Source organism: Antennarius striatus, chromosome 4, assembly GCF_040054535.1.
Source record: "Antennarius striatus isolate MH-2024 chromosome 4, ASM4005453v1, whole genome shotgun sequence".
Taxonomy (NCBI): Eukaryota; Metazoa; Chordata; class Actinopteri; order Lophiiformes; family Antennariidae; genus Antennarius; species Antennarius striatus.
Genome location: NC_090779.1, coordinates 7572878 through 7589295, shown reverse-complemented (window position 1 = coordinate 7589295; position 16418 = coordinate 7572878). Strand labels below are relative to the sequence as shown.

Below are 16418 nucleotides of genomic sequence, written 5' to 3'. Positions count from 1 at the left end.
CACAAATACAACCAGCATCTGGGAATAATGATAATGTGTTTAAATACAGTAAGTCATTTACTGATTGCAGTCAACGGAACTTGCTGTAAAGGTTTTTTGTTAATGAAGAAAAAAGTTGCTTCTCCAATGCTTTACTTGTCGAAATCCCAAATTCATGTTCAGTTTCTGTTATATAATAACCAGTGAGACCAGAAAAACAATCCGTGAGAGTACAGAACACGTTTTGACATGAAATGTGTTTTTTGCGGTTTTTACTGGTCTTCAAGAAACTGCAAGTTATTCACTTTTTTACCCCATGGATCTGCACACTGTGTTCTTTTAAGGTGATCTTTGCTTCTCATACAAAAATTAACTTCTTCTTTAGTTGGAAATAAAATATTTATTAAAACAAATAGAAACAATATAGAAATACATTAATAATCTATACACAGCATATCTCAATAACATGCAAAATCTAAATCACTGATCCCAGACAGAAAAAAACCCATGCATGAATGATCTATTAACACAGCTCTTCATAGCATCCTGACTGTCAACCCTATCAATCAGGACTGACTTACTGTTGAGCATAAAACCTTTTCTTCAGTGAGCACAGTAATTGAAATGCAAAAATACTTGCTGAATACTAGTTGTTCCAGAACATCACCATTAACTAGCAAAAAATGAAGTCTGATGATCACCGCAAATGTTGAGTTTCTGTCCGACATTCAGGATGTGAATAAACTGCATTTCAAACTGAAGGAAAGAAAAGTTAAGCACCATTGCTGGAATATGTAAATGTATATATAAGGCACTATTTGGTGATCAATCTCAAGCTGCCGATTGATTTCACATTTCCTCACCTTTCTGCTCACAGAATGGACTGTCAAAGCGGCAGGCCTGCTGGCGCAGTCTCATCTCAGAGAACACAGGCTGAGAACAAACATCCAGCTCATTCCCGGCCTCAGAGCCAGGTGTTGGTTCTCTGCGTGCATTCGTTTTACTGTGAGTTGAGGTCTGGATCTGAGGTGTTTTCTTTGTGATTTCATTGTAAACAGTCACATCAGAAACATCCGGCGTGAGGCCCCCAAACTCCCTTGAGTCACCGGCTGCACCAGCAGAGACAGAAAATGGCTTCACAGACTCTACTCTCCTTCCTGAAGAGGAGCGGCTAGAAACTTGGAACCCTGTTTCCCAGTCGCTGCTGGTCACACTCCAGTCGCTCCGTCTCCCATCTCTGACAGGAGCCTCCTGAAAGAACAGGGGTTTGTTCTGTTGCTCCAAGTCAGAGCTCTTGTCTATTCTGTGGGAAACAGCTCCCTGCAAGTATTGCTCCCTGCTTTTACTCCTTACAGGCACTTTGATCAAATCCACATGGGGAGGAGAAACCATTTGTTGAGGGGGTTTGTCAGGGTGGAGGTCTGGGCGAGCAGCAGTTGGAGATTTACATCCTGCCCCTGCTGACTTCTCCTCTCTCCCAGAGGTGGAAACGTTCTTATGAGCCAAAGTTTTAGTCCTTCCTGCTGTGGTTTGTTTCTGCTCTACAGAAGCTGTGGTCTCTCCTCTGAGGAACTCCCCCTCTGGCCTGGAGTCAGGAAGATCTGGCAGTGCTGGCAGGTTGTTGCTAAACCCAAAGTGTCCACCTGGAGGGTAGTCAGCTGCGGACACAGCAGTCAAGCTATAAATCAATAGAAGCCACTTTTCCCTAACACATATATCTACAAATCTGAAGTTTGAAAGCTAAGGAGTACAGCGGGCACTCACTTTCCAAACAGCAGTTCTTTCCAGATTTATGTCTGACGGGCGTCTCCAAGACTTTGGCCATGGCTGCCAGTTTACTTGCTGCATTCATTATTTTATTTTCCGCCCTGCAGGACAGAAAATCAATACAATTAGTCCAAGCAACCACAAAGAAGAAAGTTAAAGTCAACGGTCTGGAATGATGATGGCTTCTTACCCCGCAGTCTTTCCTCCGTCCTCCAGCAGCTCTTTCAGACAGGTCAGATAATAGTGGCGCATTTTTCTGGCAGTGTCCTGCCTCTCCCGCTGCACCTCTGTGCGGATCATCTCCACGGCCCGCTGCCGACTCTCCTGGAGGTAACGCAGCATGTCTCCTTCAAAACAAAAAACAAAAAATAAAACACATCTGGGGTTTTTCCTGTGCAAGAACATAAACAGGGTCTGACAAAGTTTGATGCCCCTTCATTTAAACATGTACAATGTGTAATGTGGTGCAGGAAATCATGTGTAGTAGAGAAGGACCCAGCACCATAACCAACCTCTGATCTTTTCCACAGTCCTCACATATTGCTGTTTCATTTCCAGAAGGCCTTGCTGCAGACTTTGTTGCTGATCAGAACTCCTGTAAATAAGAACAGTTCGTTTATTAGCATGTTTTTACTATTGTGTATTATTTTTAACTCTGAATCACTGATTGACTGGAGACAAAACTGGCAAGTAATAGAAAAAAGTAACAGAAAAAGAAACACAATGCTGTGAGGGAAAAATATTTTATTACTGGACAATGAACTAAAGACAAACCCTGAGGGTTCCTGTGTTCGCCTCATGTCCTCCAGCTGCTGCAGGTGTTCTGCCTTTACTTTTTGCAGACTGCTTTCATGCTCATCTATTAGAAACAGTGTTGTAGATTATTACCTACTAGGATTCACTGCGGTGGTTGAGTAAATCATTGGAATAACGTTTAACAGTATGGAATACCTTTCAGATGCTGCATGGAGGTTTTGTGCTCTCTAACACTGTGCTGGAGTTGACGACAGGCTTTCTCCAAGTGTCTCTGGAGCTCCTGGTTCTTCCTCTGCAGTTTACTCGTGGTGTCAGAACACTCCTTGATGCAGCGAGTCTGCTCCTTCTTCTGAGACAAAGAGCCTGGAAATGGAGGACGATATATGCATGTTAGTTAGATTATGGAAGCTAATCAAACTAAACATTTACATGTAAAGTTTCACATTTTAATTAGTGATGAGATCATGAGAAAAGTGATGAGATAAAAACAAACAAGTGATGTACTTTGAATTTTGTTGATCTCGCTTTGATGCTGGAGCTGCATTTCTTCTAGCACACGGCTCAACCTCTCCTCACTAACCTGGGAGGAATCAATAACATCGTGAGAAGAAGCACAACTCATAAATACCATACCACATACAAGCATAAAATCTGTTGTAAACCTGTCTATACATGTTATGACCAAGGAAAAAAGAGAGACTTCACACCCTGTCCTGCACATGTATGTAGTAGTCTGATCCCCGAAGGAAAACTAAGAGCACACACTAGTTAGTAATTTCTTCAAAGGTATGCATACGTGTTAGTGTGTTCAGGCTCCTGTAGCACACACACACACACAGACACGCGCACACACACACACAAAGGCCTGTTGGCATGCAGAGGGAGGTAGAGTGGCGAGCAGCTCCTGCTTGGTGCGCCCAAATGAGCAACTTGTAAGGGGAGATGGAGCCTTGCACAAGGGTGCCTCGGCAGTGCTCAGGAGGTGAGCTGACACCTCCCACTGTCAGCTCACACTCTGGGTGTTTATTGGGCGGGAATGGGAATCGAACCGCCAATCTTGGGAACATTGGACAACCTGCTCTACAGCTGAGCCGCTGCCGCCCTGTAGCAGGTTGAAGTGGTGCATTTGAAAACTAAACATACCTCCATGAAGCAACTTCTCAAATCCTACTATGGCGATGCCATGACCTGCAATATGCCTCCAATTAGTTTGGAAAGACATTTTGCTGGTGGCGCTTCACTGAAAGAACTCTGATTGGATTAGTATGATGGAGTTTGATACGCAGTCAAACAGAGCTGGACAGTTCAGGGTGACAGCATCCTAGGATTTGATTTACCAAAAACCTTCGGTCTCAAAACCTTATCGCTTGTTTCCCTCGCCACAAAATGCCTTGTAAATCCATTCAAACCATTTTGAGTTATCCTGCTTACACATGCAAACAAACAGCATAGATCACACAATGTCCTCTCATCTCTCATTGGCTTGTGTTTGGACAGACTGTTTTGATATGAACACAACCACCCTTTTGACTCTCATTTTCTTTTTGTGACTTTTTTCCTGGACCATAAGTAATACAGTAATCTCTCATTTCTCTCAGTTAATGCATTCCAGGACTACCCGCAAATAACGAAATTTTGTGATATTGCGACAAACTATTTATTTTATTATTTACGGTAATTTAAACCTTTATGAACCCTCCTCATACTGATATTAAAGCACCTTATATCTCTATTACCTTTTCCCACACTACATGGTAGTGCGCTGCGTTCCATGAGTCTCGGAATGCAGCGCACTCGCAGACGCTGTCAGCCAATAGAATGCGCGTATGATATCACATGACTACCTACTAAAAATCCGTGATGAGGCTAAGCGGGGCATCTTTAAGCGCGAATGAGTGAGGGATTAATGTAATTAGTAAGTGAGCAGAGTCTGTCCTCCTCAGTGGTTGACAGATGAAGTATTTCATGTTTAGATCAATGAGAAACCTTATCAACTCACTTTCCTCCATTCCGTCCTGGCTTGAGATATTGCTCTGTTGACTATGTCTTTGCAGGAGGTTTGGATGATATGTGTTAGTGTACCCTCTGAAGCCTGGTAAATCCTCTGATCTTCAGCGCCCTGCAGATCTATCCTAGGGTCCATTAGCAGATGCCCCTGGAGCTCTGCCAGACCAGCCTGAAGCTCTGACAGAAAATCCTCTCTCATCTGTTGTTTCTGGGCTTTCTGCCTCTCTCCATGCTCACGTTGCCACTCCTGCTCTCGGGCTCCCAGAGTCTGTTGCAGCTTGACCTCCATCTGCAGAAGCAGCTCCTTCTTTTGGAGGACTGCGTCCTCTCTGGATTGCTGCAATTCCTGCTCCAGTTTTTTGCGCTGCTCTTGTAGTTTGGTTTTGCACAACTGCTCACTGCGGACCTGGATGACAGAGATCTCTTGTTTCTTGTCACGGTTCCAGACAGCTTTAGCTCCAGCTAGCTCAGCCTTCAGTAGAGCTGCTTGCTCTCTTCTTGCTTGCTCTAATTGAGTTTGGAGGTCTGCCACCTCCTCCTGGAGCTCCTCCACCCTCTGAGGAGTAGAGGTCTGTAACTGGTTCTTTTGCTTCTGATGCCACTGTTCCTCTGCCTCCCTCAGGGCTTGGGACACCTGACACATAATAATAGTGATATACATTATAAGAGGACAGAAGTGATAGGTTCATGTTACAAATATAAAATCTTACTGTACCCATTTTTCTGTGAATTCTTTTTGATGTTCTTCCCATTTCTCTCTCTCTGTCTGCAGACACATTTGGTATTCTGCTAATGAAGTCAGATCCTCAACCCAGCGATGGTGGGCCCTTGTTACTGCACCTTCCACCTGAAACATAAACACTGATGACCTCTCCCCTCCTAACCACGTCCCCTTCTGATGACAACAAGGGTAATGAATGTTTAGGAAATACAACATGTCACACGGAATGGTAAAAATCTCAAGTACATAAATTCTGGTTGGTTCGACTCATGAAAAACACGTCTTTCTGACCTGTTTGGCCATGTCCTCTAGATGTTTTTCATGCAGCTCTTTCTGGGTTTGTTTCCTGGCTTCTTCAACAGATTGGCGTAGCACTTTGTCAGCATCCAGTTGCAGCTGCTTTTTCTGGATGCTGAGCCTGGATTCCAGCTCCTCAGAAGTGATTGTCTCTTTGCTGGCTGAAATCTCTTCTGCCTGACAGGCGGCCTCAGCAGTTTCCCTGTGTTTGTCTCTCCTATTCTCCTCCAGCCTTTCCTCCCAGACCATCTCCATCTGCAGTAAAGAAAACAACAGAAGCACAAACTTTCTTCTCTGGCGTAACATGACCATCCTGGAGCTGAGAGTTAGACATATATACATATGATTAAAAATCCTACTTTGTGTTGGTCTTCCTTCCAAGCAGCCTTGGCTAAGGCTACATGTGAGGTGACTTGCCGCTGGATCTCAGCCTCCTTCTCTTTGGCCCAGAGCGCTTTGAGTTGGGTTATTGAGGTTTGATGCTGAGCCTCGAGCTCAGCCCTCAGTTTCTCCAAAGCTGCAAGACTCTCCTTTCTAATATTTTGCTGTGAATGAGAACCACATAATTTGTTTTCAGTTCAGATGTAATTACTACCAGTTACTTTAAAGAACAAGTCCATTATTTTTTGTGTTTTTATGTCCTTCTGCAGCCCTGCTGTTCTATTTGAATTTGAATACATACATTTAAATATTGATCTATGTGTAAAGGATTTAGCATCACCCTTCTAACCCTTGTTCCCATCTGACTTGATTTACACTTCTGATGAAGATGACGCTACATAAAATAAAATCCTGCTATGCCTCCGAGAGCTGCTGCCTTAGAATCAATCATGATTAACGTTGGTCGTATTTTTACAAACAGCAACTGACAAATCTTGAAGTGGTTGAATGACAGTGATATCCTCTTCCACCTTTGAGTTTGAACACTTTTGGTGCTCTCTGTGTTTATATTTTCAGCTCTCTTGTGTTTACACTTTCAGCAAACTTAGGTCAGATAGAGCTGACCAGTAAAAACCCATAATATTGCAGATGAAGTCTGTCTATAAATAAAACATTGAAAACTGAAAAGGCTAATAATATTAGTAGAACAGGTCAGTGAACCCACAGTGGCTCACGCTTATCTTTTAAATCATGCTTACAGTTGTAATCACGTCCTAGAACCATGACTACCTCAGTTTCTCTGATCAAGGCCTCCTCCTTCTCTTGGTTTTGGACGCGTTCGTCCAGCAGGTTCTTCTCCTTGCAGACAGATATGTAACATTCTTGTACAGCCAGCATCTTATCATTGACCTCAGACAGCTTTGACCTATCATGATGTAAAATATTGTTAATGTGCTGCAAAGACTTCAAAATATATAGCTTTTGATTGACAGGTCAGACTCACTGTAACTGTTGGACCTGATGCTGGTGCTGGGCAGTGAGCTGTTCGACCTGAGCATCGTGTTCCATCATGAGCTCCGTTCTGATCTGGTTCACCACGTCGTCCCTGTACTGCTGATGGATCCGCTCAGTCCTCCATGAAGAAACGTAAAAGTACACATGAATGCACATTATGCTAAGGAAGGATAAGAGAACATTCAACATTAGCTAATTTTTCCTGTCATACCGAGCAGACGCCTCCTGCTTCTCTTGGTCCAGTTCCTGGATCATTTGTCTCATCTTGGTGCAAAGCTCTGAGTTGGCGGATCTCACCTTCTCCTCACTCTGTTTCAACTCCTCATTAATCTTTTCTAACACCTAGAGTTTGGAAAAAATGTCAAGCTTCACAAATCTTTTCTTGAAGTCTAAACAGTAACATGCTGACAAACTACAACCAACCTCCACTTGTTCCTGCAGGTGTCGCTTCTCCTCCTGGAGACTCATGAAGTCTTTCTGAGACTCTCCAGTTATGTCCATGTGTTTCAGCTGACTGGTTTCTCTGACCTGTGAACCAAAATTCAATTTTTATAGTCACTAGTTGTATTTAAGTATTTAATTGAACCATATAATTTAAATGTTAAAGTTAGATTTACCGTCTTACTTAAATCATTTGCATGTTTTTAGGATTGAAATGTTTAATCCATCGAAACATCAAGGAAGCTATTAGAGAGTTAACAGCAGTACAGCATCAGCTGTTTTGTTCATGAATACACCATTAAAGCTCTAATGTGGTGATGTACTCACTGTAGAGCCCAGCTTGGCTTCATCCAGTTGGGTCTGCAGCTCGTTCCTTTGACTCTGGCAGACCTGGAGCTCCTCCTGCAGCTGACTGATTGTCTGTCGCTTCCCCTTCAGACTGACCAGACAGCGCTGCATCTCCAGTCGCAGAAGCTGCAATGCTTCGTCTTTGGGCAGCTTAGAGTCTGACAGATGAGTCGGGGCGCTTCCAAGACAACAGGGAAGTTAAATTACATGATTAATGATGAATGATGATGAAGAAGAAAGTAAAAATAGAGTTAACAAAGTTTCACTTGTTCGCGTTCACAAAGACAAAAGGCAGGCAGCCCAGATCATCACTGATAATGACAATCACAGTGTACCTGTGGAGCAGACCATTTTTCCTGTTGGTCTTCTTGAAGCCTAAATCCATACAAGATTCTGACAGCTGGTTCTCACACTCACTGCTCAAATCAAGTGCAATTACACCTTGTTTAACAGCACTTTCATACAGTGTGATCTGCTCCTTCAAATCAGCTAAATCCTCCTTCAGGATAAAAAAAACCAAACAAAGTTTAATCAGCAATGTTCAAAACACAACCAATTGAGTACTGTAATAATAATTTTACTATGGCTCAAATCTGGAGTCAGAGAGCAAACCTGCAAAGCTTTGTTCATGTTTTCACTCAGTGCCTTTGCTGACTGGGTCTGCTGTAGTTTGATTTGGATTTGAGTCATCTCGTGCACAGAACCTGAAGTAAGGATGACAACAAAGACTTAAATGCATGTACATACAAAGTAAGCTGTTTAGTCTGCATTCACCCCTTCACTCACTCGTCTGCAGCAGCTTGGCACACTGCTGCTGACTTTCCTCCAGACGCTGCGTGAGGGCATTGACCACTTTGGCTCTCTCCAGTTGCTCCTCTTCTCTCTGACGCTCCTGCTGCTTTACCTGCTCACGTAACCTCAGAACAGCATCAATCTGGAAACAACGAATTAGAAACATATCAATTTGTGTTAGACTTCAGTGACACAATATTTGAACACCTTTCTGAATTCAAGCATGTGTTTTGGACAGTATTTAAATACAAGATATACAGTGCGCCCTTCTATTGTCTGACGGCTTCTGGAAGTGTGCTACATTCCGTGAGTCTCGGACTCGGGAAAAGGTAATACAGATAGAAGTTGGTTTAATTTCAGTATGGGGAGGGTTTCTAAACATTTAGATTACTGTAGATAATAAAATAAATAACTTGTAGATATATCACGGAATTCATTATTCGCGTGTGGTTCCTGGAACGCATTAACCACAAGTAGCGAGGGCGCACTGTATATCTGTCATTACTGCGTCCAATACTACAGACCTGGTCATTCAGAGATTGAGAGGTGACGTCTAATTTCTGCTGCAGTATCAACAGTGCAGCCTCATGCTGCTCCTTTATGATGGCGAGGTCTCTGTCGTGCTGCTCCCGCGCCCTGGACAGGGTGTCAGAGCGGCAAAGCTCCAGCATCTGCTGTTTCATGCTGTCTACAGCAGCCTCCCCCAGCCTCTGCTTCTTCACATTCTGGAAACAACACCAAACTACTGCAGTCAAAAATATTTTTAAAATGCTTGTGATATCAAGATTTCAATTAAGTTCTCTTGGGTTACATAAGAATGCATTTCAGTGATGCATTGAATTGTATACGTTTTTTTTTATTCTCTCAAAATGATTCTGCTGTTGAATATAAACCATATGTAAAGTGGGCTTGTTACCTTGTTTTGTTTTAAGTATGTTACTTAATTACAGATAACCTGATATACTGCTAACTATGTTGTAGTTTGCTCCAAACACTGAACAAATGAGGAGGAACAGTGGTGTAAGTTTTACCTCCTGGTCTTTCTCAGTGAGGACCTTAACTTGATGCTCCAGGGCCTTCAACTTGTTCTGAACCTGAACCTCTTTCTCTTTTGCCTCTTCAATCAATCGACTTGATTCCTTTAGACTGACTGCTAGGCCATCCCTTTCATCTATTAATGAAAAATAAAATCATATTATGACCACATGAACAGCACATCCAGCAAAAGAACATAGCCAGCACAAATCTCACAGCCCTTCTGTAGTAATTGCAGATTTTCTAAAATGCCACATGGGGGCACACACTCTGTAATGTGTGTACTAACAGTACCCGTAAGTTAAAACATCCAGTTTTATTTGCTTCGGTTTATCTGGATCAGGAACACAGATAACATTGCTCCTGTAATCTAGAGACTGTAAAATAGAGACAATAAACCCTTTGGCTTTTAATTGTGAATCAGCAAAAACTAATAATAAATGCAAAGTCCTGGTATAAAAAACCCCAAGATATTTAGAATAGATGTATTTAAAAAAAACTCCCAAAAAATATTCTGTAAAGACACCATTCTTTGTAAGTCTTCACGGTGCTCATGAAGGTGCTCATTTCAACACAGCATAAACATTCATGATACATATGGAAAAGAATTGTCTGACCATAGCGTGTCATGTTCAACTTTATTGAAAAGAACATTGAATGTTAATCCTCAAAATAGTACATCATTGTACAGTAGTACCTTGAGATACGAGCTACTCTAAATGCAAGTTTTTTGAGATACGAGCCGTCGCTTTGTCTATATTTCTGTTCTATATAATAATAATAATAATAATAATAATCATCATAATAAATTTTATTTAAAGGCGCCTTTTCAGAAAGAGGACAAAATTGCAGTAGTAGAGACAAGAAGTGACGAGACTAGAGACAAGAACAGCGGCAGTGTGGGGCGGGAGGGAGGGATGGAGACAACTGATGTTAAGGTGGAAGTAGGCAGATCTGGTGATGTCGCCGATGTGCGACTGGAAAAATAATGTGCTGTCAAGGATGACACCCAGATTCTTAACCTGGGGAGAAGGCGAAACAGTGGAATCATCGAACATAAGAGAAAAGTTGTTCGTTCTGTATACGCGTGAAAATCCAAGATAAGAGCTTTCCTTGGGGGATCACCGCTAGTAGTAGATGCATAAATCAGCTGAACTCACATCTTGTTCTTATTCGTGAAGTAAAGACATAGCTGTTTGTGTTGTTGTGACTTTTGCATTTCTTTTCATACTTTCATTGTTTTACATAACGTATATATAATTATTTATGCTGCATTGTGTTTTTGTAGATCTGGAGAAAGCTTATGACAGGGTGCCCAGAGAGGAACTGTGTTATTGTAAGAGGAAGTCTGGAGTGGCAGAGAAGTATGTTAGAGTGGTGCAGGACATGTATGAGGACTGTAAGACAGTGGTGAGGTGTGCTGTAGGTGTGACAGAGGAGTTCAAGGTGGAGGTGGGACTGCATCAGGGATCAGCTCTGAGCCCCTTCTTGTTCGCTATGGTGATGGACAGGCTGACAGACAAGGTTAGACAGGAATCTCCATGGATTATGATGTTTGCAGAAGACATTGTGATCTGCAGTGAGAGCAGGGAACAGGTGGAGGAGAAGCTAGAGAGGTGGAGGTTTGTGCTGGAAAGGAGAGGAATGAAGGTTAGCCGCAGTAAGACAGAGTACATGTGTGTGAATGAGAGGGACCCAAATGGAAGAGTGAGGTTACAGGGAGAAGAGATCAAGAAGGTGGAGGATTTTAAGTACTTAGGCTCAACAGTCCAGAGCAATGGAGAGTGTGGAAAAGAGGTGAAGAAGTATGTACAGGCAGGATGGAACAGGTGGAGGAAAGTGTCAGGTGTGATGTGTGATAGAAGAGTTTCAGCTAAAATGAAAGTAAAGGTGTACAAAACTGTGGTGAGACCAGCGATGTTGTTTGGTCTAGAGACAGTGTCACTGAAGAAAAGACAGGAGGCAGAGCTGGAGGTAGCAGAGATGAAGATGCTGAGGTTCTCTCTGGGAGTGACCAGGAAGGATAGGATCAGGAATGAGTACATCAGAGGGACAGCACATGTTAGAGGTTTTGGAGATAAAGTCAGAGAGGCAAGACTGAGATGGTTTGGACATGTCCAGAGGAGAGATAGTTAGTATATTGGTAGAAGGATGCTAAGTTTTGAAGTGCCAGGCAGGAGGCCTAGAGGAAGACCAAAGGGTTTATGGATGTATTGAGGGAGGACATGAAGGTAGTTGGTATGAGAGAAGAGGATGCAGAAGACAGGGTTAGATGGAGGAAATTGATTCGCTGTGGCGACCCCTGAGGGGAAAAGCCGAAAGGAAAATAAGAAGAAGATATACAATTATTTATGCACAGGTAAAGTATGCATGTCTATTAATTGACAAGAAAATATGTTTTTTAAAATATTTAGGGAGTTTAGGTCTTTTTTACAGGGCTGGAACAGATTAAAGTAATTTTAGTTATTTTAAAAGGGGACAATTTGTTTGAGTTATGAGTTGTTTGACTTACGAGCTCCGTCACTGAGCAAATTAAACTCTGATCTCAAAGTACTGCTGTAACATGACCTGTAAACTGCAATAAACAGCACTTCCCACCTCCCATTCCGACAGCAGAAACTGCGACACGTACCTTTGACAATTGCAAACTGATGCTCCACATATCTCATTTTCCGCCTTGAGTCCTCCAGTTTGCTCTCCAGCTCTTCAATTTGCCTCTGCTGTGCCCGGTTTAAAATCTGCACCTGGGCAAGTTGTTCCTTTTCAGCAGTTTCTGAGACACAACACAAAACCTTCTGTTCAACACATCAAACACATAATTTCACATTATGCAAACAATGTGGGTTACTGTGAAAAATAACACTGTAGGCTCCTCATTTCATAGTGCTCAACAGGTGCAGCAAAGCAGGAAGCCTGTTAATGCATAGTAAAATGTAATGTCTTCCTTATGACAATAAATTATTGCATTTGGACAAAGAAACTGTACTCTGTGACACAATACACCTGGGCTATTTCTACAGGCAGTAACACTTACTTTGTGTGGAGTCAAGGAATTCTCGTTGAAGCTGGTCAAGTTGACCTTCCTGGTGAGCAGCTTTTGAGTGAAACATATGTGGCTCATGTGCAGGAAGATGAGGATTGTAGGTAGCCTTGTACTGATTAACAACTCTATTGCATGGTACAGAGTTAACATCCTGAAGATCAAAAAACAACAAAACAAAATAATAAAGTATGTAAAGCATGATTGTGTCATAACAAGTCAATATTTACAAATTATTAAGGGCAAGACAGAAGACGAGGAGGTGGATTCTGAAAGAACATGTACAATGTAAGTCAGGGAGACTTCAATATACTGTATATGACATTTAAAAACACTTCAGCAGTAATTACAGCAACGACAATTTACAAGATATGATAATGTTTTAATGGTCTGCAAAACTAAAATGAGCCAAACCCTCTACTTACTTTCTGAAAACAGTTTCTAGAATTGGGGTGTTCTCCATAGTTCTGGATGTCTCTGCGTGCTCCTTCTCTGTCGTATGCTGCATCAATGTTTATGTCTTGAGGGCATGGCTTGGACTCCTCTATAGAGAAGTTACTGGTCTTTTCTATATCGATGCTGGTGTATGAATAATCTTCCTGGATAAACTGATGGTCCTGTGTCTGCTGGTTCCAGGTACAACTCTGAGGGTGGCTCTGATGTCTGTTAATCTGAGCATCTCTGTCAGCAACGGTGTATTCATCATGATAGTGTTGATCGTAGTCGGCCTCAGGGTTCTACAGAGATATGGACAATAATCACTGATTAACTTTTTTCACAAGTTCAGACAGTAAAAATGTGTCAGTGAACCAAAATAACAACCTACCTGTTCATGAGAGGCTTGTCGTGGATGACTGGACCATTGCTGTGTCCACACTGACTGTGGGCTGAGTGACAATAAAAAACATTCTTGTAAAAATTAGATATGTCTGATTGCATGGAGCCACAACCAGCCTGCTATAAATCTTACATCAAATGAGTCAACGATAATGTGTTTTACCTGTTGCCAGTGTTTTTATTGCTGCAGGTGGAATACTCCAGCTCTGGGGTGGAGTCCCGGCTGTCCTCTAGCATGTCATCAGGCAGGTCTGTGAGCAGTTTCTGCAGCTGTGATAAAACAACACGTGGAAATGACTCACAGGGGTTGCTCTGCAACCACTGTGTAAAGTAAGATGGAAAAATATCCACAGAACAGCAAACAATGACAGCATGAGTGGAGGATGTGCTGTTGGGCACATTTGAAGTACAAAAGCAAGTAAGAAACAAATTAAGCATAAATTCTATTGTTCTGATATAAACAAGATGATAACAAACATGTTACAGGTTTTAGATTTCATGATCATTTTGTTCCTGTGTATGTCATTTTAAACCATGCATTAATGTGTATTAAACACATTCATCAATTCATGTCATTTATCAAACAAAACTGCTAAAGATTTTTCAGTTTAGACCTCTTCAATGTAGGATCTACTACTTTCAGACATCTAGGTAAGTCACAAAGGAGGATAATTATAAATGCCCATTTTTAAAAGAAGCTTTATGCATAAAATATATAAATTAGTAGTTCGGTCATGACAATCACACAAAAATTCAAAAACAAATCAGTGACAAAAACATACTAATAAATCTTAGATCATAGTGACACAAAAACACTTTTGCATCAGTAACAGATTTTCTATGTAGCCAAGTACATGTGATTGAACCAACAGAGCCAGTTGGACTTACTTCCCACAAGGACCGATGAATACTCTTCAAATCGTCCACTGTGTCCACAATGGATGGGCCCATATTATCCAGCTTACACATTTAACAACAACTGAAGATGTACTCCTGCTTTTGCTGTGAATCCACATAGTAGTTTAGCTACTCATGATAAATAAAATATCTATAAACCATCTATTTGTCTGAAAACAAGTCCTTCTTCCCGTGTGAAACAGCCAAAGTGTGCCTGACATGTCGTCGACTCCCTGCTGGATCGGCCTGTTTAGCTCCCAAAGAACTCCATTGTTCAGACAAAACATATAGAAGTGTTAACTGGAGCAGAAACATTCCAATCATTGGTGGTAAACATGATCCACTTGACCAACTTTGACTAATGCCCCCCCATAAAAAATTTTTGAATTACCCTTCCAAAGTCCAATTCTTTGAAGTGTTGCCTCACACTGGAAAAATATTAAGAGACAGCGTCTTCATGCTCACGCTTTTAAAGATAAGGAAAGTAGGGAAATCACAGGACAGAGCTAGCACTAACCTAACATGACTCACCTGAAACGAGGCTTATTCCCTGAGCCAATAGTAGCTCTGGTTTATGGCGCAACACATTGTAGGCGTGTAATAACACACAACACCTGTCTAGCTGGGAAACTTAATTTTATGAAGTCCAAACCTCAAATGATTTGTTAAGCCACGCTACTTCAAATAAACAAATACAGACATGAAACATCAGGAAATGTTTTGTACATATATCGACATAATAATATGAGACAAGTGATGTCTAGACCTTCATTCATGCCAAAAGTCAGTGCTCATCATCCAAAGCATGTCCTAGATGTGTCATGTTATTTGATATGTGGGAAAAGTGTTTTTTAATATGTATAATATATATGTGTAAATCAAAGCACCAGCAAGCCCTGTTTTGTTTAGAAAAAAAATTACACTGGCAAGTAACACAAAGAAGAGTAAAACAAATACACATAATCTTGTCTCTAACAATTTAACAACACCGTCGCGATGCTAGCTGAGAGCTTCTACCTCTTGCTCTCTGGCGTAGTCCTCCTGGTCGTACTCCTCTTCATCATGCTGGGTTTGAAGAGCAGCGCTGTCAAAGTCGATAGACATGATGCAGATCCTGTCGGTGTTACAGCTGTTCCTCCCCGGATGGTGCAAAAACAGCTAAGAGGAAAACCCAAACCGAGGATTTAACGGTTGTTACTTAAAGATAAACATTGTGGTCAACGTTGATTCCATTACAGGACAGTTTAGAGTTCACCATCGCCGTTATTTGACTATTCAAACTTTATCTTACCTGTTTGCATGAATATGACGAGTTGCTTATTTATTTAAGTTACTTTTTAGCTGCTAACTAACAAAAATAACGCTAGCTGAGTGTTGGTTTCCATATTAGCCTGCCTTCCACAGCAACGATAGAAAATGTCCAGGACATGATTTTAAAAAAGTAAGGGCGACGCGTTTGGTCATTCATGTAGATCCATTTGCCCGTAAAAGAGTTTATACTGCTAGTATATATAATATGTCTAGGTTGTAAAAAGTCTGAAGCTAACTCAGGCTAGCCGGTCTGACGTCTTCTTTAAGAGACGCGGACTCGCCCACTTTAAAAACTCGCGCGCACTAGCAGCGCCAAAGCACTGCGCGGAAGTGGCGTACGCAATAAATACACATTTGTCTAATATTGCCAAACTTTATGTTATTTCAGCAACACAGGCCAATAGTAGCTTAACATAAGTGCTCTGTGACAAAATATAAAAGTAGAGGTTGTTAAATCGTTATTATTTTTGCAGTCATAACCGTAGATGAGAAAGCTAATCGGTATACCCATGGTAACAGCTTCTCTGGCTCTAGCATCATGGGAAGTGTAGTCTCACTGTTTCATTTCTACTGAAGCATCATAATTAAGCTTCAGTTGAATTATGACACATACATGTGTAATTGAAACACTTTGGGATTGTCAAATCATTTCTACAGCAATAAAATAGTGAAATAAATCGCTAGTTATACTTTGTTTACGTCATCATCATGCGTTCTCCTGCACACTCCTACTTCTTGAATTTTACGTAGGCGTTGTGTCGAAAGTGAGTTTGGTTCTTATTTCACAACTGATCC

At 41.6% G+C, this 16418-nt stretch overlaps 1 protein-coding gene across 2 annotated transcripts; it reads right to left on the bottom strand.

Moving 5' to 3' along the window:
• Nucleotides 1–369: 369 nt before the first annotated feature.
• On the bottom strand, nucleotides 370–15868 carry cep152 (centrosomal protein 152). 2 transcript variants are annotated; one of them, XM_068314121.1, is made up of 28 exons: nucleotides 15604–15868; nucleotides 15330–15470; nucleotides 13579–13685; nucleotides 13405–13465; nucleotides 13004–13315; nucleotides 12573–12732; nucleotides 12171–12311; nucleotides 9535–9674; nucleotides 9028–9228; nucleotides 8498–8645; nucleotides 8324–8415; nucleotides 8047–8210; nucleotides 7691–7889; nucleotides 7346–7450; nucleotides 7134–7264; nucleotides 6912–7040; nucleotides 6698–6833; nucleotides 5887–6072; nucleotides 5522–5782; nucleotides 5225–5356; nucleotides 4502–5143; nucleotides 3007–3082; nucleotides 2698–2865; nucleotides 2521–2605; nucleotides 2259–2341; nucleotides 1937–2093; nucleotides 1744–1847; nucleotides 370–1637 (listed from the first exon to the last, which is right to left on the bottom strand). In XM_068314121.1, exons 2-28 carry the CDS (start codon nucleotides 15414–15416, stop codon nucleotides 829–831), a joined length of 5016 nt encoding a protein of 1671 aa, XP_068170222.1. In that variant the 5' UTR covers nucleotides 15417–15470; nucleotides 15604–15868; the 3' UTR covers nucleotides 370–828. The 2 variants fall into 2 exon arrangements, with proteins under 2 accessions (XP_068170222.1, XP_068170223.1); XM_068314122.1 differs by lacking the exons at nucleotides 15330–15470; nucleotides 15604–15868 and adding an exon at nucleotides 14304–14764.
• Nucleotides 15869–16418: the final 550 nt, after the last annotated feature.